This window comes from Eurosta solidaginis, chromosome 4, assembly GCF_040869045.1.
Source record: "Eurosta solidaginis isolate ZX-2024a chromosome 4, ASM4086904v1, whole genome shotgun sequence".
NCBI lineage: Eukaryota > Metazoa > Arthropoda > Insecta > Diptera > Tephritidae > Eurosta > Eurosta solidaginis.
Window position 1 is genome coordinate 107,425,016 of NC_090322.1, and position 19,507 is coordinate 107,444,522.

The 19,507-nt window shown below is 37.2% G+C and overlaps 1 protein-coding gene and 2 long non-coding RNA genes across 5 annotated transcripts in view; 2 read left to right on the forward strand and 1 right to left on the reverse strand.

Annotated features, from left to right (window-relative positions):
• Positions 1-2,179: 2,179 nt before the first annotated feature.
• Positions 2,180-5,486, forward strand: LOC137248109 (uncharacterized). Its single transcript, XR_010952068.1, has 3 exons — positions 2,180-2,671; positions 2,725-2,870; positions 5,185-5,486. It is a non-coding gene; the product is annotated as an uncharacterized lncRNA (long non-coding RNA).
• Positions 5,487-12,788: 7,302 nt separating this feature from the next.
• LOC137250111 (uncharacterized) lies at positions 12,789-16,079 on the forward strand. Its single transcript, XR_010952727.1, has 3 exons — positions 12,789-13,148; positions 13,202-13,347; positions 15,664-16,079. It is a non-coding gene; the product is annotated as an uncharacterized lncRNA (long non-coding RNA).
• Positions 15,916-19,507, reverse strand: part of LOC137250110 (uncharacterized) — a 197,970-nt gene continuing 194,378 nt past the window's right edge. For all 3 annotated transcript variants that reach the window (XM_067782408.1, XM_067782406.1, XM_067782407.1), the window contains exon 4: positions 15,916-18,210. In XM_067782408.1, the coding sequence (XP_067638509.1) occupies positions 16,047-18,210 (2,164 nt within the window). In that variant the 3' untranslated portion in view covers positions 15,916-16,046. The remainder of the gene's footprint in view (positions 18,211-19,507) is intronic.

Genomic DNA, 19,507 nt, shown 5'->3' on the forward strand with positions numbered 1-19,507 from the left:
CGAGTGTCCCTATTGCTACAACATCAACTTGCGCAAAAATAGCAACCACCAACAAAAGCCATTGCGGAAGGTAAGTAAACAAATGAACATATGGCAAAGATATATGTACCTCAATAATCAGACATAAAAACTACTTAGGGGTCTGAGGCAGTGCAGCTAGCTGTGAGTGATGTTGTTAGTTTAAACAAAAGCAGCTGCAAAGGAGAAGCCAAGCCCGTTTTGGAAACCAGCGGGAATGCTGCTAACAGTAGCATTACAGTAAACATGAAATACGACGCAAGGAGCAGTAACCAAACAGAAGGGAATGTGGCTATACAAGGTATTCTGCGTTTAAATAACGTTAATCAAGTGCAATTGATTGCGGTAGAAAAAAATAAGAACTTGAATGAGAAAACTGATCGGGAGAACGTTAAGAAAGCATAATGCGTTTTCCACAATTCAATGCGCACTTTCCGAAAGTCAGTGGTAATCTATGCCCCTATTACCGTTTACAACTCAACTCTGGTTGGATTGAAATTTCGCAATTTGGTATTACAGATTACAACTCAACCTATCAAAAAAAATGCCCCTATTACGTATAACAACTCAACTTAGTTGGGTTATAATTAACACAACTCAACTCCTGTTTGGTATTACGAATTACAACTTATTTCAGTTGAAGTTGAATTGAGTTGCCAACTTCAGAAAGTGATGATAAATGAACAGCTGATCAATTTGTGGCGGAAATTTAAGCATTTGCAAAAGTGATTTTGTTATTAAAAGCAAAACGGATATTATATGAAATCTATTTTATAATGGCGAAAATGTTGGTGATTGACATGTCGCGAATACGGAAAACATTCGCATGATCATTCCAATCCCTTGGAACTACCAACCAGCATGTAAGAAAATGTTTAAGTGACAAATGATAATCTTCTAATGAAGTTATTTTTGCAGATTTGAAAGGAAGCATTTTGCTCATTATTAAACAAAATTGGAGACCATTTCCGCATACGCGTTCGTATTTTAAAATTATGCGCCACACTCCGATTCCTTGCTGACGGCAGCTGTCAAATATGCTGTGGAAATGATTTTGGTGTTGGACTGGTTTTAGATATTATTGAGGAGCATATTTGTGCGAAGTGGATTAACACCCAAACAGAAAAAATTTTATTTTACATGTGGTTGTTGTATTTTTCCAGATTTTTTGTACGCACTAATGACGAAAGACGTTGGACCCACCCAGGGTTATTTTTACAAATCGCGGCCAAAGGCCGCCAACGCAGAAAGATGTTCTATGCAAAAAAACTGTGGATCGGGCCTCATATTTCGGACCCTCTCTGGGCCATTTTGTGGGTTTTTGTAAATATTTTTCGACAGAAATAAAATTTTTTATTTCCGCTTTCGAGTCCTAAAAACGGAGATCGAAACGCGTCTTTTGATACCACCTTTGATAAGAGTTAGATAGTGCATGGGCTCATAAAACGTTACAAAAAGAACAAAAAATTTAAAGCCGGTAGTTAAACCATTTTTAATCAAACAATAATCAACAATTTTGTACACATTTATAGAAAAAACTAATAAATGAATAACTTTTTTACTTTATAGAGCGACATTCCGAAGTTGGACGAGGCTGGACGCAGTTCGGATGCAGTCAAAAGAGGTGAAATTATGAGAACGTAAGTCCCATTGATACTAATCACTACTCCTGGGAATCCTGTTTTAGAGTCAAATGCAATTTTTGCTGTTTGGGTTTTAATCCAATTCGCACAAATATGCTCCTCAATAATATCTAAAACCAGTCCATGCCATCAGCAAGAAATCTGAGTGTGGCGCATAATTTTAAAATAGGGATAAAGCCTTCACTCGGACGCGTTTGCGGAAATGGTCCTTTATTGTGTTTAGTAATGAGCCAAATCTTTCCTTTCAAATCTGCAAAATAACTTCATTTGAAGCTCATCATTTGTCACTTAAACATTTTCTTACTTGGTGCTTGGTAGTTCCAATGGATAGGAATGATCACGCGAATGTTTTCCGTATTCGCGACATGTCAATCACCAACATTTTTGCCATTATAAAATAGATTTCATATCATATAATATCTTGTAATAACAAAATCACTTTTGCAAATGCTTAAATTTCCGCCACAAATTGATCAGCTGTTTATTTATCTGTCAAATCATCACTTTCCTAGGTTAGCAACACCAATTCAACTTCAACTGAAATAATTTGTAATTCGTAATACCAAACAGGAGTTCAGTTATCTTAAAGTTGAGTTGTTTTAATTACAACTCAACTAAGTTGAGTTGTATACCGTAATAGGGGCATTGAATTTATTGCCAAAGTGGCCGCTCAAAACTATTTATATGTTTGGGTGACCTTTGCCGTTATAAAGCGAGCGTGTTGCCTGTTATAAACAGCTGCAATCCAATGATTACAATAATGCAGCTAAATATTATCAGCAGGTACACACTAATACCTACCAATGGTATACCCTACAATCATTGGCAATAGTAGCTATTAATGCGGTTGGTGAAATGCTTTAACATAAAGTTAATTTAATCGAAATTTGTTTTCGTATCGCAAGAAATTTGATGCATTTTATTTTCATATGCGTAGCCTAATGTCCTCAAATGTGATATATTCAGCACGCTAGAGCCTTTTAGTAATGTTTGACGAGATTCGTAAGAAGGTAAATCTAAATTAAATATTATTCGTAAATCAAGCTATTTCGATTTATTTTAGTATGAAGAAACTGAATTAAAGACATCACCTCTACATCAACATAGTCCACGGCATAATAATTCAAGTACTTCCAAGTGGATGCGTAAAGAATTGTAGAATCTACATTGTACGACGACTACATCGTGCTTCCGAGTCTGAATACAACAGTATGTAGAAGTAAAAACATTTTAATAAAAGAGGAAACACGTTTAAATGAGCTGGAGGATGAAGGAGAACATATAAACACTGCACTTAAAATTGTTGCTTTACACTGTTTTCCTTCATTTACAATTGTCAGGTGTTTCCTTGCAATATTGCCAGCTCGTTAAAACGATGTTATTCCGAAAAAATTGCACTGCAAAGTTTTCCGAAATAACAAAAGTAATAACTGGCTATTAGAGATATACTCCGCCGCCGCTAAATGTCAAAAATATCGGCGCGACGGTGGCGGCGGCGGGGAACGGCGCGTTACATATTTTGTACTCGCTTAACACTGTTTAGGCCATTTATTGTTCATGTCGAAAATTGGTCGGATTTGGTCGAAAGTGGTATCAACGCATGCCCATCACTGCTAGTTATAAGAAACTAATTGCGAAATTTAACTCTTTTTAACTGTTCCAAAGTTATTTAAAAAAACAAGCGCTTTCGATGTCAGCTTAACACGGACTTTGCATCACCCAATTCACCAAGTTATTAAAATAAAACACTAAAAGGAAAGTTATATAATAAATTTATATGCTCACTTTGCATTTTTTTTTTTCAAAAAATTAATAATTAACAATGAATTCAAATAAAATGACCTAAGCCGAACATGTTTTCAAATTGTACTCAAGTTGTTAAAAAAAAGCAAACTACCCAAAAAAGGTGCCGATTTTTTAAAAACATTTTATATTGCGATTGATTGAACGAATTTGCAAAATCAGTGATGCAAAATCTTTTAGTAGATTCTAGAGGCATAAACACTCCTTTGAAATGATTCTTACCTTATACTTAAGTTGAAGAGATATGTACGTATGAGAAGGGTTTGAAAAATCAATTGGGCTTACAATCAAACATCTGTTGTTTATTTGCGAAACTTAAAAATAGCTTCTGGAATGTTAATTTTGATTTTCATACTTCATCCTTCAACACGCAAGTCTCCCGGTTTCACATTTCCTAAAGTTGGCGGCTCTATCTAAAACTAGTCCCTTGGAATGAATTACGTTGATTATAGCCTATCTAGCAATTTTAAATATCACCTACACGTTACGGCTCCTTTTGCATAGGCACATATATTGTCCAAGTGAGGCTCTGTCCTTCGCAAGAACACTCAAAGTGGTAAAGCAAAAGCTTTCCCAAGACAGTCGAACTAATGACCGTGTGTGCTACTACCCTAACGTAGTGGACAGTCGAACTAGCCTGAAAACTGAAGCGACGCGGTCATCCATAATGAGCTCTTATATCATACGGACGGAAAATAGCAGTTAACATCTTTCAACTTAAAATCTGTCGACTTTCATTCTAAAATATCGTTTTGATTTAACGAAGACTATTGAAATAATGTTGTGAACGCAAACGTCTGCAAACCTTGATCTACATTTTAAAAATTTTATCCAGGGTCCTTGTAAAATTTAAATTATGTGGATGCGCCGAGGATTATACGATCAGAATAGTCACTCCCTAAAGTTTCAAGGTGTTTCTCTGGTGTAGCTCGGCAGCATAGCGCGACAAAAACATCCGTTAGAAAGTCTTCGGAGCTACATCTAGATCTTCTAGGAAAGTGACGTCGACGAAGGTACATGTGAGTTCGAAGTCGCATCTGTGCTGGAATATGATGTGTGGGTCAGGAAGCGTGGTAGCGACTGGTGGCCGGGATTGCTACTGTTCGCACATCGGGAATTGTAGCTCTTAATCGTCAGGAATTCTAGCGCAAAAAACTGGACCCGCCCTGTGCCACGAGAGTAATGAGTATTAATAGACCATTAATAGCACCCGTAAGTCGCTTTTGTGCGTGATCGCCAAGGAGCCACAAATGATTTAAAGAAATTGTGTTCGCGACGATTATTAGGAGTTAACCCCAGGTGAAGCTACGCTGTGCACGAGATATATAGACAAAAGTGTGACCATTCTATTATTATCTCTATTTCTTTTCAGCAGACGCAGCAATACCAACTCCAAAGACCGGGGTTAGGTTCGAAGCCTCTCTGGAGTAAGTGAACGAGGGACAATCCCTCCGCAAGGAGTTATTACTGAACATTTTTGTTATAAAATACGAATGTGAGTGAATGCGACACAAACATTCACGGTGACATACATAATACGGTCCATAGTAGTACAAATTTTATGCGCGGCAATTTCAGAGGAGTGTTTAAAGTTTGACGCTTAGCAGTCCATATAAAGTTTAAGCCAAAACGTCTATAGATGTAAAAAAAACACAGCTATTGTTTCATATTTTAATTCAATTTGTCGATTTAAATTATCTGTTCGTTTTCCATATACCAGTTCCCTTAGGAAACCCTAGTCTACTTCGATTACCCGATTTAAATCTGCTTCGCTTTGTTGAATCGCCTTCCACGCAAGCGAATTTGATGAACGTAAAGCATTTAAACTACAACACGCAGTTTAAGGGGAATTATGAATACGAAATGGCTACTTTCAGATACACTCATTACATCGGGAAGACATTGCTTGCTCCGGAGTTTTTTGTTGACTATGTTTTTAATAAATAAAGTTAGAAAAATAAGTTAATTCAACATTGTGTGCAATTTATCATAAGCTAGGCTTTATTTTAAAAATATATTGAATAAAAAACCCATTATACACATAACATTATCTTAATTTTAAAATTGTATACTACATAATATTTGTATTTACATGTTTATTCATTATCATAATTTTTTTTTTCTGCCCACATTTTTTTTCACGCTACAGCTGTTATCAACTTTTTTATTTCCTTTTGCTATTGCGAGTAAAGTTACTAGTTTTTTATGTGAATCTCCAACAATCCATCCATGCTTTTGATATTGTTCGCCATTATCAAATTCCTGCGCACAAGACGAATTAATTTTTCCAAAATCTTCGTCACTTGATGATGACCAATAATATAATCTTTCGGAAGCTAGGCGTTTTCTGCGTGGGGATGACTGGTTAGATTGATTTTTTCTTCGATTCTTATAACTTTGATTATTAACATTATTATTGTTGTTATTTGAGTGTTTCTTATTTGAAACACTTGTGCTAGTTTTCTTATTTAATTTTCTTATACTATTTACAGTATCCTTAGATTCGCTATATTTTTTGTCTTTATTATTTCTAGTTCTAGAAGTACATTGTTTTCTATCAGATAAGTAATTATCTATGTTTTCATTTTTACTGGGCACATCCTTTACGCTGCATAGTGGGGAAGATTCAATTTTAGAAGCTTTTTTAGTATCTCTATTTAATGCCAAAACTTTATATGCAACATCAGAATTGTCCCTAGATACTTTTCTTTTCTTATTATTTATTGTACTTTTATGATTTAATTCGCTACTAATACTACTTCTATGTTTATTATCGTGATCAACTGATGTAGAACTACGAGTATATTTTCCTTTACTCTCCAAGGAATGTGTGGGTACATGATTGCTCTGTATTTTACCGGTACCATTTGTTTTACTGCAATCTTTTTTTTGGATTTCTGAAGATATTCCTAATTTGTTATCCTCTTTATCGGCAACGCATCTTACACTTTTTCGTCTATTCGTTATAAGTTTAGGGATCTCGATGTCTGTATTTTTATTACTACTCGTGCTTACTTGATTTCCTGTTTTGCGTTTTTTTCGCGTTTCCTGTTTCTCTTTCTCTTCTATTAAGGCTATTATATCTTTTGTGGATAAAAATTCTTCATATTCATCCGAACTCCACATTTCAACTAATTTTTTTGGTCTATTCGTTGCGCAGCGTCTTTTAGATTTTCGTTGACCCTCGTTAATTAGCTTAACTATCTCCTCTTGGCTCATACCCAGTTCTGATTGCAGTCTTGTGATTTCTTTTTGACTTTTTGCACAAACGTTTGACTTTTTTCGAGTTTCTTTTGGCCTTCGATTAGGTGGTGCTGGTCCCGCTTCGTTTGACGGTTGCTTTTGTTTATATTGCATATTTTCCGAAATTTCTAAGTTAGTACTCTTTTTTGGAATACTTTCTGACTGTCTGACTTTAGTACCACAATCTCCTCGTAGTTCGTCAAACAATTGATTTATGTCTGCTTTGGGAGAAAAATCTTTTTGTATTCCAATGCTTTGAACTTTAACGCTTGTTTTCGCCTTTGTACCCATATTTTTAAATATGCGATCCATTATGAGAGATTTATTTTCAAAAGTTTTCGCTGTCGCTCGACTAGAACTACTATCAGAATGATTTTTCACATTTTTTTCATTTCCAACCTTAGGATCTGGTTCTTCATCACAAATAAGTGAAGCAAAATCAAAATCATCTCGATCCGAGTAGGTAGTCGTCGAAACACTATTATCATCTGTCAGCAAATTAACAGAAGTTTTAGGTTTTTAAAAGGTTATCGATTCTTTTTCCTCGAGTCCGATATTTTTGAACGGTCTTTCTGGTATCACAATTTTTTTACAGGCCGTTTTGCTATTGTCATCAGTTGCAGGCTTAATTTTTGAAGAATGCATTATGGTTTTAGACGATGTTGAAGAATGCGGCTCCTGGATCAACGCCACGTCAAACGAACCCTCCTCAAGGGTTAGGAGTTCGCTCGACGCCACTTTACTGTGTTGGAGGCTTATCTGTAGGACTCGCAGCACCATTGGGCTGTTTGCCCCCCTCCAACACCTTCGTCGTGACGTCTTCGTCGTCCCCTTGCCCTTTTGGTTTAGAGTATTCGAGGCCCCCTTCAGCCTCTCGTAACTGTTGTGCCGGGTGTTCCTCTGTGCGAGTCACAGCACCGTTTGGCGGTTGGTCCTCTTCTAACACCTTCGTGGTGACGTCGGCTACCTCCACCTGTCTTTTTTCTCTTAGCCTTTTGAGGTCCTTTTCGACTTCGCCCACCTCTAGCGTGTTAGAATTTTTATCCTCGGGACTTCTTTTCCTGAGTCGCATGTAAATTTTGCCCGTGCCAAAGGACATTTTGCCAAGCTGCGTGTACAATATATCCTCATCCTGTTTGTTTATTTGGAAGATGTAGAACTGAACTTCCTCCGTAGGCCGAGATACAGTAAGTGCCTTCCAATCCTGTGTCGGTATGTTCGGATTCTGAATCTGCAGAAGTCGCAGTGTATCCTCAGACTTCATCACGCATGGTATCCATACCTTAACTTTTGGTACCGTGGGGATTTGAGCTTTATCCACCACCTCAAACCGCGCGTTCGTGCCCTGCCTTTGGAGGTTTGGAACCACTTCCTCCAGCCACCGCAAACTCGCGATGTTGTCGCACACTACCATCTTCACACCGTTATACCATCCCCCCGAATCAAAGTTTTCTACCGATCTCCACCTTTCAATAGTTGTCTGTCCGAAAGGACTGCTACGATCAAACAGCGCCATAGTCAGTGACTGCTTTGACACATCACTCATCATTATACCATCCCCCCGAATCAAAGGATTTTCTACAGATCTCCACCTTTCAATAGTTGTCTGTCCGAAAGGACTGCTACGATCAAACAGCGCCATAGTCAGTGACTGCTTTGCCGCATCACTCATCTTCTTGGGAAAAGCCGGAGCCTTAGTGTTATCTCCCTTTGGCACCTCCGAGAAAGTCGGAGTCTTAGCGTTAACTCCCTTTAGCACCTCCCGGAAAGCCGGAGTCTTAGCATTATCTCCCTTTGGCTTATCTCCTACTTCCGTAGTTGGAACTTCCCTCTGACTCGCAGCTTTCGAGGTAGTTGCTATGTACCTCGCTATTGGAGCCCATATGTCTTACAGCTTTGGCCCTACTTGTCTTGTCTATGCGACTGCCCTGCCTCGGGGCTCTGGGACTGGGTCCTTTCTGCCTCTTGAAAGCAGGCTTGTCGCCTTCTGCCGAACGCTGCCTCTTCATTCTGCCATTCGACGCTTCTTCCTCCTCGTACCTGTTACAGAACCGAGGGTTTATCGCAGCAAACCTTTTGAACTGCCTTCGACCTTCTACCGCCTCATAGGCCCATTCCAAGCGCTCGATCACCACTTGTTTTGGGTCGACCACTGCTCCCAAGCGTTGCACAATTCTTAGTGCTGCACGGTACTGCGAGAGAGCTCTTTTAATTCCTCTGCTCCGTAACCTTCTCCACTCTTCTACTCCGTTTTCATTTGTGTGCCTCTCCAACACGGAGCTCATTGAATCAGCACTACTCTCGCTCCCCGAGTCCGACGCATCGCGTAATGCGTATTTGTCGGCCTTGGCTTGCGACTCAGTCCTCCTCTTATCATCGTCATTATTACAATTAGGTAATGAGTCGTTCATCTTGGTCGGACGACCACCTGCCCGACAAGGCGGGCTCAGCGGTACAGTATTATATACGGGGAAAGAACCGTCCGCCACAGCAGCGCCCCTTACTGTGGTAAGGCCATCAATACTTCCCGAAGTGGCCCGGTATCGGGCAGACTCCATTCGAATACAGCCGAATTTATCCCCTGGCTGCAAATCGTCCAATAGGCACGGTCCGCATAACCCCCTGGATTAGGGGGTTGGCAGTTCTTGGTCACCGATATCCCGCCACCCTCCTATGAGACGAAACGGCGTAGATGTCAGTCCTAAACAGCTCCGCCTCATAGTCGGGCGCTATGGAGTTCGACTAAGCCCTCACACCAACGACAAGGTGCCTACCCTAGTGAGGTTCAAGAATGCGTGAACTGTGGAACCTTTTTTAGATCCATGGAAACCTTTTCTTAATCAACCCCATATATAAATCTGGTGACCGCAATGATGTTAACAACTATATACCGATAGTTAAACAGGGAACTGTAGCAAAACTATTCGATGAAATTATTTAATGGAAATTGTTCCATCACTTACGTTATGCTATTGTTGAGTGCCGACATGATTTTATTCCTGGAAGGTCAACGTCGTCTAACTTAGCTTTGGTGGCCAATAAAATTGTCCATGCCTTTGAGACACATGCGCAACTGCATCACTTTCATATTAAAATGAGAAAACTTGAAATAAGAAAACAAATTGTTCTGCCGAACGATCCTTCTCGCAATTAAAAATAATCAAAGCTGCTGAAAGAGCTACAACGCGACAAGAGCGATTCGAGATGTTAGGTATACTTTACACTGAGTCAGATTTATTGAACAAAATTGATATTGATGATATAATTGATGACTTTGCCGAAATCAAATGTAGAAAACGACATGTTTAAAATGTAGATAGTAATTTTATTGATATTATTACATTGTGACAATAAAATTTTTATGAAAGATATGTTTGTATTTTTTAATGGAGAAAAGAAGGGAACGGACGTGAAAAAAGGGCCCCCCAAATTGATGGTTGCCCAGGGCCCCGTTGAGGTTTAATCCGGCCCTGGTTAGAATATACCCGCGGTAGGTATGCCTGTCGTAAGAGGCGACTAAAATACCAAATAGATTCAAGGGGCTGTGTAGCGCAACCCTTTCAAGGGGTTGCCAACGCAATATATAGTTTCTCCAACCCAATTGTCAACCTCAACTATACGTGGCGAATCCTGTTTCATTGACAGCCGAGGCTCTGGCGACCCCAAACTCCTCATGGATCTAGGGAGTGGGAAGGCGGTATGGCCTAGAAGGTCGCATATGGTCATAACAAATCGTTCCCGACATCGATAACACTCCTCAAGACCTTCGGCGAGTGTCCTTATTGCTACAACAACAACTTGCGCAAAAATAGCAACCACCAACAAAAGCCATTGCGGAAGGTAAGTAAACAAATGAACATATGGCAAAGATATATGTACCTCAATAATCAGACATAAAAACTACTTAGGGGTCTGAGGCAGTGCAGCTAGCTGTGAGTGATGTTGTTAGTTTAAACAAAAGCAGCTGCAAAGGAGAAGCCAAGCCCGTTTTGGAAACCAGCGGGAATGCTGCTAACAGTAGCATTACAGTAAACATGAAATACGACGCAAGGAGCAGTAACCAAACAGAAGGGAATGTGGCTATACAAGGTATTCTGCGTTTAAATAACGTTAATCAAGTGCAATTGATTGCGGTAGAAAAAAATAAGAACTTGAATGAGAAAACTGATCGGGAGAACGTTAAGAAAGCATAATGCGTTTTCCACAATTCAATGCGCACTTTCCGAAAGTCAGTGGTAATCTATGCCCCTATTACCGTTTACAACTCAACTCTGGTTGGATTGAAATTTCGCAATTTGGTATTACAGATTACAACTCAACCTATCAAAAAAAATGCCCCTATTACGTATAACAACTCAACTTAGTTGGGTTATAATTAACACAACTCAACTCCTGTTTGGTATTACGAATTACAACTTATTTCAGTTGAAGTTGAATTGAGTTGCCAACTTCAGAAAGTGATGATAAATGAACAGCTGATCAATTTGTGGCGGAAATTTAAGCATTTGCAAAAGTGATTTTGTTATTAAAAGCAAAACGGATATTATATGAAATCTATTTTATAATGGCGAAAATGTTGGTGATTGACATGTCGCGAATACGGAAAACATTCGCATGATCATTCCAATCCCTTGGAACTACCAACCAGCATGTAAGAAAATGTTTAAGTGACAAATGATAATCTTCTAATGAAGTTATTTTTGCAGATTTGAAAGGAAGCATTTTGCTCATTATTAAACAAAATTGGAGACCATTTCCGCATACGCGTTCGTATTTTAAAATTATGCGCCACACTCCGATTCCTTGCTGACGGCAGCTGTCAAATATGCTGTGGAAATGATTTTGGTGTTGGACTGGTTTTAGATATTATTGAGGAGCATATTTGTGCGAAGTGGATTAACACCCAAACAGAAAAAATTTTATTTTACATGTGGTTGTTGTATTTTTCCAGATTTTTTGTACGCACTAATGACGAAAGACGTTGGACCCACCCAGGGTTATTTTTACAAATCGCGGCCAAAGGCCGCCAACGCACAAAAATGTTCTATGCAAAAAAACTGTGGATCGGGCCTCATATTTCGGACCCTCTCTGGGCCATTTTGTGGGTTTTTGTAAATATTTTTCGACAGAAATAAAATTTTTTATTTCCGCTTTCGAGTCCTAAAAACGGAGATCGAAACGCGTCTTTTGATACCACCTTTGATAAGAGTTAGATGGTGCATGGGCTCATAAAACGTTACAAAAAGAACAAAAAATTTAAAGCCGGTAGTTAAACCATTTTTAATCAAACAATAATCAACAATTTTGTACACATTTATAGAAAAAACTAATAAATGAATAACTTTTTTACTTTATAGAGCGACATTCCGAAGTTGGACGAGGCTGGACGCAGTTCGGATGCAGTCAAAAGAGGTGAAATTATGAGAACGTAAGTCCCATTGATACTAATCACTACTCCTGGGAATCCTGTTTTAGAGTCAAATGCAATTTTTGCTGTTTGGGTTTTAATCCAATTCGCACAAATATGCTCCTCAATAATATCTAAAACCAGTCCATGCCATCAGCAAGAAATCTGAGTGTGGCGCATAATTTTAAAATAGGGATAAAGCCTTCACTCGGACGCGTTTGCGGAAATGGTCCTTTATTGTGTTTAGTAATGAGCCAAATCTTTCCTTTCAAATCTGCAAAATAACTTCATTTGAAGCTCATCATTTGTCACTTAAACATTTTCTTACTTGGTGCTTGGTAGTTCCAATGGATAGGAATGATCACGCGAATGTTTTCCGTATTCGCGACATGTCAATCACCAACATTTTTGCCATTATAAAATAGATTTCATATCATATAATATCTTGTAATAACAAAATCACTTTTGCAAATGCTTAAATTTCCGCCACAAATTGATCAGCTGTTTATTTATCTGTCAAATCATCACTTTCCTAGGTTAGCAACACCAATTCAACTTCAACTGAAATAATTTGTAATTCGTAATACCAAACAGGAGTTCAGTTATCTTAAATTTGAGTTGTTTTAATTACAACTCAACTAAGTTGAGTTGTATACCGTAATAGGGGCATTGAATTTATTGCCAAAGTGGCCGCTCAAAACTATTTATATGTTTGGGTGACCTTTGCCGTTATAAAGCGAGCGTGTTGCCTGTTATAAACAGCTGCAATCCAATGATTACAATAATGCAGCTAAATATTATCAGCAGGTACACACTAATACCTACCAATGGTATACCCTACAATCATTGGCAATAGTAGCTATTAATGCGGTTGGTGAAATGCTTTAACATAAAGTTAATTTAATCGAAATTTGTTTTCGTATCGCAAGAAATTTGATGCATTTTATTTTCATATGCGTAGCCTAATGTCCTCAAATGTGATATATTCAGCACGCTAGAGCCTTTTAGTAATGTTTGACGAGATTCGTAAGAAGGTAAATCTAAATTAAATATTATTCGTAAATCAAGCTATTTCGATTTATTTTAGTATGAAGAAACTGAATTAAAGACATCACCTCTACATCAACATAGTCCACGGCATAATAATTCAAGTACTTCCAAGTGGATGCGTAAAGAATTGTAGAATCTACATTGTACGACGACTACATCGTGCTTCCGAGTCTGAATACAACAGTATGTAGAAGTAAAAACATTTTAATAAAAGAGGAAACACGTTTAAATGAGCTGGAGGATGAAGGAGAACATATAAACACTGCACTTAAAATTGTTGCTTTACACTGTTTTCCTTCATTTACAATTGTCAGGTGTTTCCTTGCAATATTGCCAGCTCGTTAAAACGATGTTATTCCGAAAAAATTGCACTGCAAAGTTTTCCGAAATAACAAAAGTAATAACTGGCTATTAGAGATATACTCCGCCGCCGCTAAATGTCAAAAATATCGGCGCGACGGCGGCGGCGGCGGGGAACGGCGCGTTACATATTTTGTACTCGCTTAACACTGTTTAGGCCATTTATTGTTCATGTCGAAAATTGGTCGGATTTGGTCGAAAGTGGTATCAACGCATGCCCATCACTGCTAGTTATAAGAAACTAATTGCGAAATTTAACTCTTTTTAACTGTTCCAAAGTTATTTAAAAAAACAAGCGCTTTCGATGTCAGCTTAACACGGACTTTGCATCACCCAATTCACCAAGTTATTAAAATAAAACACTAAAAGGAAAGTTATATAATAAATTTATATGCTCACTTTGCATTTTTTTTTTTTTCAAAAAATTAATAATTAACAATGAATTCAAATAAAATGACCTAAGCCGAACATGTTTTCAAATTGTACTCAAGTTGTTAAAAAAAAGCAAACTACCCAAAAAAGGTGCCGATTTTTTAAAAACATTTTATATTGCGATTGATTGAACGAATTTGCAAAATCAGTGATGCAAAATCTTTTAGTAGATTCTAGAGGCATAAACACTCCTTTGAAATGATTCTTACCTTATACTTAAGTTGAAGAGATATGTACGTATGAGAAGGGTTTGAAAAATCAATTGGGCTTACAATCAAACATCTGTTGTTTATTTGCGAAACTTAAAAATAGCTTCTGGAATGTTAATTTTGATTTTCATACTTCATCCTTCAACACGCAAGTCTCCCGGTTTCACATTTCCTAAATTTGGCGGCTCTATCTAAAACTAGTCCCTTGGAATGAATTACGTTGATTATAGCCTATCTAGCAATTTTAAATATCACCTACACGTTACGGCTCCTTTTGTATAGGCACATATATTGTCCAAGTGAGGCTCTGTCCTTCGCAAGAACACTCAAAGTGGTAAAGCAAAAGCTTTCCCAAGACAGTCGAACTAATGACCGTGTGTGCTACTACCCTAACGTAGTGGACAGTCGAACTAGCCTGAAAACTGAAGCGACGCGGTCATCCATAATGAGCTCTTATATCATACGGACGGAAAATAGCAGTTAACATCTTTCAACTTAAAATCTGTCGACTTTCATTCTAAAATATCGTTTTGATTTAACGAAGACTATTGAAATAATGTTGTGAACGCAAACGTCTGCAAACCTTGATCTACATTTTAAAAATTTTATCCAGGGTCCTTGTAAAATTTAAATTATGTGGATGCGCCGAGGATTATACGATCAGAATAGTCACTCCCTAAAGTTTCAAGGTGTTTCTCTGGTGTAGCTCGGCAGCATAGCGCGACAAAAACATCCGTTAGAAAGTCTTCGGAGCTACATCTAGATCTTCTAGGAAAGTGACGTCGACGAAGGTACATGTGAGTTCGAAGTCGCATCTGTGCTGGAATATGATGTGTGGGTCAGGAAGCGTGGTAGCGACTGGTGGCCGGGATTGCTACTGTTCGCACATCGGGAATTGTAGCTCTTAATCGTCAGGAATTCTAGCGCAAAAAACTGGACCCGCCCTGTGCCACGAGAGTAATGAGTATTAATAGACCATTAATAGCACCCGTAAGTCGCTTTTGTGCGTGATCGCCAAGGAGCCACAAATGATTTAAAGAAATTGTGTTCGCGACGATTATTAGGAGTTAACCCCAGGTGAAGCTACGCTGTGCACGAGATATATAGACAAAAGTGTGACCATTCTATTATTATCTCTATTTCTTTTCAGCAGACGCAGCAGTACCAACTCCAAAGACCGGGGTTAGGTTCGAAGCCTCTCTGGAGTAAGTGAACGAGGGACAATCCCTCCGCAAGGAGTTATTACTGAACATTTTTGTTATAAAATACGAATGTGAGTGAATGCGACACAAACATTCACGGTGACATACATAATACGGTCCATAGTAGTACAAATTTTATGCGCGGCAATTTCAGAGGAGTGTTTAAAGTTTGACGCTTAGCAGTCCATATAAAGTTTAAGCCAAAACGTCTATAGATGTAAAAAAAACACAGCTATTGTTTCATATTTTAATTCAATTTGTCGATTTAAATTATCTGTTCGTTTTCCATATACCAGTTCCCTTAGGAAACCCTAGTCTACTTCGATTACCCGATTTAAATCTGCTTCGCCTTGTTGAATCGCCTTCCACGCAAGCGAATTTGATGAACGTAAAGCATTTAAACTACAACACGCAGTTTAAGGGGAATTATGAATACGAAATGGCTACTTTCAGATACACTCATTACATCGGGAAGACATTGCTTGCTCCGGAGTTTTTTGTTAACTATGTTTTTAATAAATAAAGTTAGAAAAATAAGTTAATTCAACATTGTGTGCAATTTATCATAAGCTAGGCTTTATTTTAAAAATATATTGAATAAAAAACCCGTTATACACATAACATTATCTTAATTTTAAAATTGTATACTACATAATATTTGTATTTACATGTTTATTCATTAACATAATTTTTTTTTTCTGCCCACATTTTTTTTCACGCTACAGCTGTTATCAACTTTTTTATTTCCTTTTGCTATTGCGAGTAAAGTTACTAGTTTTTTATGTGAATCTCCAACAATCCATCCATGCTTTTGATATTGTTCGCCATTATCAAATTCCTGCGCACAAGACGAATTAATTTTTCCAAAATCTTCGTCACTTGATGATGACCAATAATATAATCTTTCGGAAGCTAGGCGTTTTCTGCGTGGGGATGACTGGTTAGATTGATTTTTTCTTCGATTCTTATAACTTTGATTATTAACATTATTATTGTTGTTATTTGAGTGTTTCTTATTTGAAACACTTGTGCTAGTTTTCTTATTTAATTTTCTTATACTATTTACAGTATCCTTAGATTCGCTATATTTTTTGTCTTTATTATTTCTAGTTCTAGAAGTACTTTGTTTTCTATCAGATAAGTAATTATCTATGTTTTCATTTTTACTGGGCACATCCTTTACGCTGCATAGTGGGGAAGATTCAATTTTAGAAGCTTTTTTAGTATCTCTATTTAATGCCAAAACTTGATATGCAACATCAGAATTGTCCCTAGATACTTTTCTTTTCTTATTATTTATTGTACTTTTATGATTTAATTCGCTACTAATACTACTTCTATGTTTATTATCGTGATCAACTGATGTAGAACTACGAGTATATTTTCCTTTACTCTCCAAGGAATGTGTGGGTACATGATTGCTCTGTATTTTACCGGTACCATTTGTTTTACTGCAATCTTTTTTTTGGATTTCTGAAGATATTCCTAATTTGTTATCCTCTTTATCGGCAACGCATCTTACACTTTTTCGTCTATTCGTTATAAGTTTAGGGATCTCGATGTCTGTATTTTTATTACTACTCGTGCTTACTTGATTTCCTGTTTTGCGTTTTTTTCGCGTTTCCTGTTTCTCTTTCTCTTCTATTAAGGCTATTATATCTTTTGTGGATAAAAATTCTTCATATTCATCCGAACTCCACATTTCAACTAATTTTTTTGGTCTATTCGTTGCGCAGCGTCTTTTAGATTTTCGTTGACCCTCGTTAATTAGCTTAACTATCTCCTCTTGGCTCATACCCAGTTCTGATTGCAGTCTTGTGATTTCTTTTTGACTTTTTGCACAAACGTTTGACTTTTTTCGAGTTTCTTTTGGCCTTCGATTAGGTGGTGCTGGTCCCGCTTCGTTTGACGGTTGCTTTTGTTTATATTGCATATTTTCCGAAATTTCTAAGTTAGTACTCTTTTTTGGAATACTTTCTGACTGTCTGACTTTAGTACCACAATCTCCCCGTAGTTCGTCAAACAATTGATTTATGTCTGCTTTGGGAGAAAAATCTTTTTGTATTCCAATGCTTTGAACTTTAACGCTTGTTTTCGCCTTTGTACCCATATTTTTAAATATGCGATCCATTATGAGAGATTTATTTTCAAAAGTTTTCGCTGTCGCTCGACTAGAACTACTATCAGAATGATTTTTCACATTTTTTTCATTTCCAACCTTAGGATCTGGTTCTTCATCACAACTAAGTGAAGCAAAATCAAAATCATCTCGATACGAGTAAGTAGTCGTCGAAACACTATTATCATCTGTCAGCAAATTAACAGAAGTTTTAGGTTTTTGAAAGGTTATCGATTCTTTTTCCTCGAGTCCGATATTTTTGAACGGTCTTTCTGGTATCACAATTTTTTTACAGGCCGTTTTGCTATTGTCATCAGTTGCAGGCTTAATTTTTGAAGAATGCATTATGGTTTTAGACGATGTTGAAGAATGCGGCTCATTACTTTTAATTCTGTCGACATTACCATCGCTACAAATTTTTGGATTGTCAACAGCAACCGACGATGTTAGATATTCCCGATTGGTTATTTGTTGAAATATGGAACCCTCTTGTTGATTTGATAAATTAGTGAAATCGGGCGAATTGGATTTTTCATTTCCTAAAGCGATCTCTGCTAGCTCGGTCAATTTACACACTGCCGGCGACTTTGGTTCCAATTCTTTGCATAATATTAAATCGACATTCGTATTTTCATAACCCTTCATCGCAGCCTTGGTTTTGAATCTAGATGTTGTATTAGTTACTGCAGAAAACTGTGAAACTCCAGAATAGTGGGGTGAATTCCTAAAAAAAGAAAGTTTTTCCATTATAAGAAAAATACAATAATTAAATAGTCAGAATGATTCAGCTCTACTGCATCAACCAAATAAAACAAAATAAAAATAACAAAAACAACAAACAGGGAAAAACTGAGATTAGGCCCCATAAATACAGACGCAGTGGCAGCCTGATGGTAGGTCTGCGGGATTAGAAATTTGACGACTCGAGTTCGTATTTCACTCGAGGAGAATATAATTTCTAATTTAAAAAATACAAAGATGTCTGAATAGAAATAGCTATAATATCAGCCAGTATGTTTAATTCCTTTCAGCCTTTCCATCATAAATAAAATACAATAATTTAATGAAAGAAATTATTGTGCAATACGTCTTAAAACTCAATAAAATTTACGAATTCATTATATGAATAGACGATGAAATCAAAGATCATAACTAACCCAGAGTTCAGGTGATAGTTGCTACTTTAGCAAATAAAATGAAATAAAAATAACAAAAACAACAAACGGAAAACTGAAATTAAGCCCCATACCAGAAAGGATAAATATAATAAGAGACGTCACTCGTTACTTGTAGCCATTTGCTAAATGTTTTCTTCAAGGTAGTCGCTGTTTTTTTTTTTTGGTGAGATGTGCATAAAATGTCTTCTATACATTTTCGTGGGGTATTCGTGTTTATTTTTTCGACTGTATTTAATTAATTAATTCTCTTTCCATAAATCACAGTTGCACAATGTGCCTACTCGGCATGGATAAATGCGAGACAATTAAAAATGTCCCTCTTAGAAAACATTAGGCAGCATTTTTTTTAATTTCCAACGAGCTGCTCGCCACTCTTAGCAGACTGGTGGCTCTTATTATATTTATCCTCTTTGTCCATACATACAGACGCAGTGATAGCCTAATATCGAGTAGAATATAATTTCTAATTTAAAAAAAAAAACATTAAAAAGATATTAGATTAGATATTTTCTATTCTAAATAATCAAATTGACCCTTCTGACTACGCCACTTCCTTTCCCGACCTTACTCATAAGAAAGTGCCCCTTATCCACCCTAAATACCTAATCCTCTCCCACCTGATAATAATTTTTCAAAACTCAGCCCATTTATAATCAAAAAATATATCGACACAATATCAACACATATCGAGAGATGTTTCCCTTGTTGGCTTAGCCAGAAACGAAAGTCGCCGAAAAATTATTAAAAACCAAAACCTTAACAAAACCAGGAACAGTTAAACTCCATGAGAACCTCAACACTGTTTAAAGTACTCTCTATGCACCCTGCCTAATCAACGTTAAA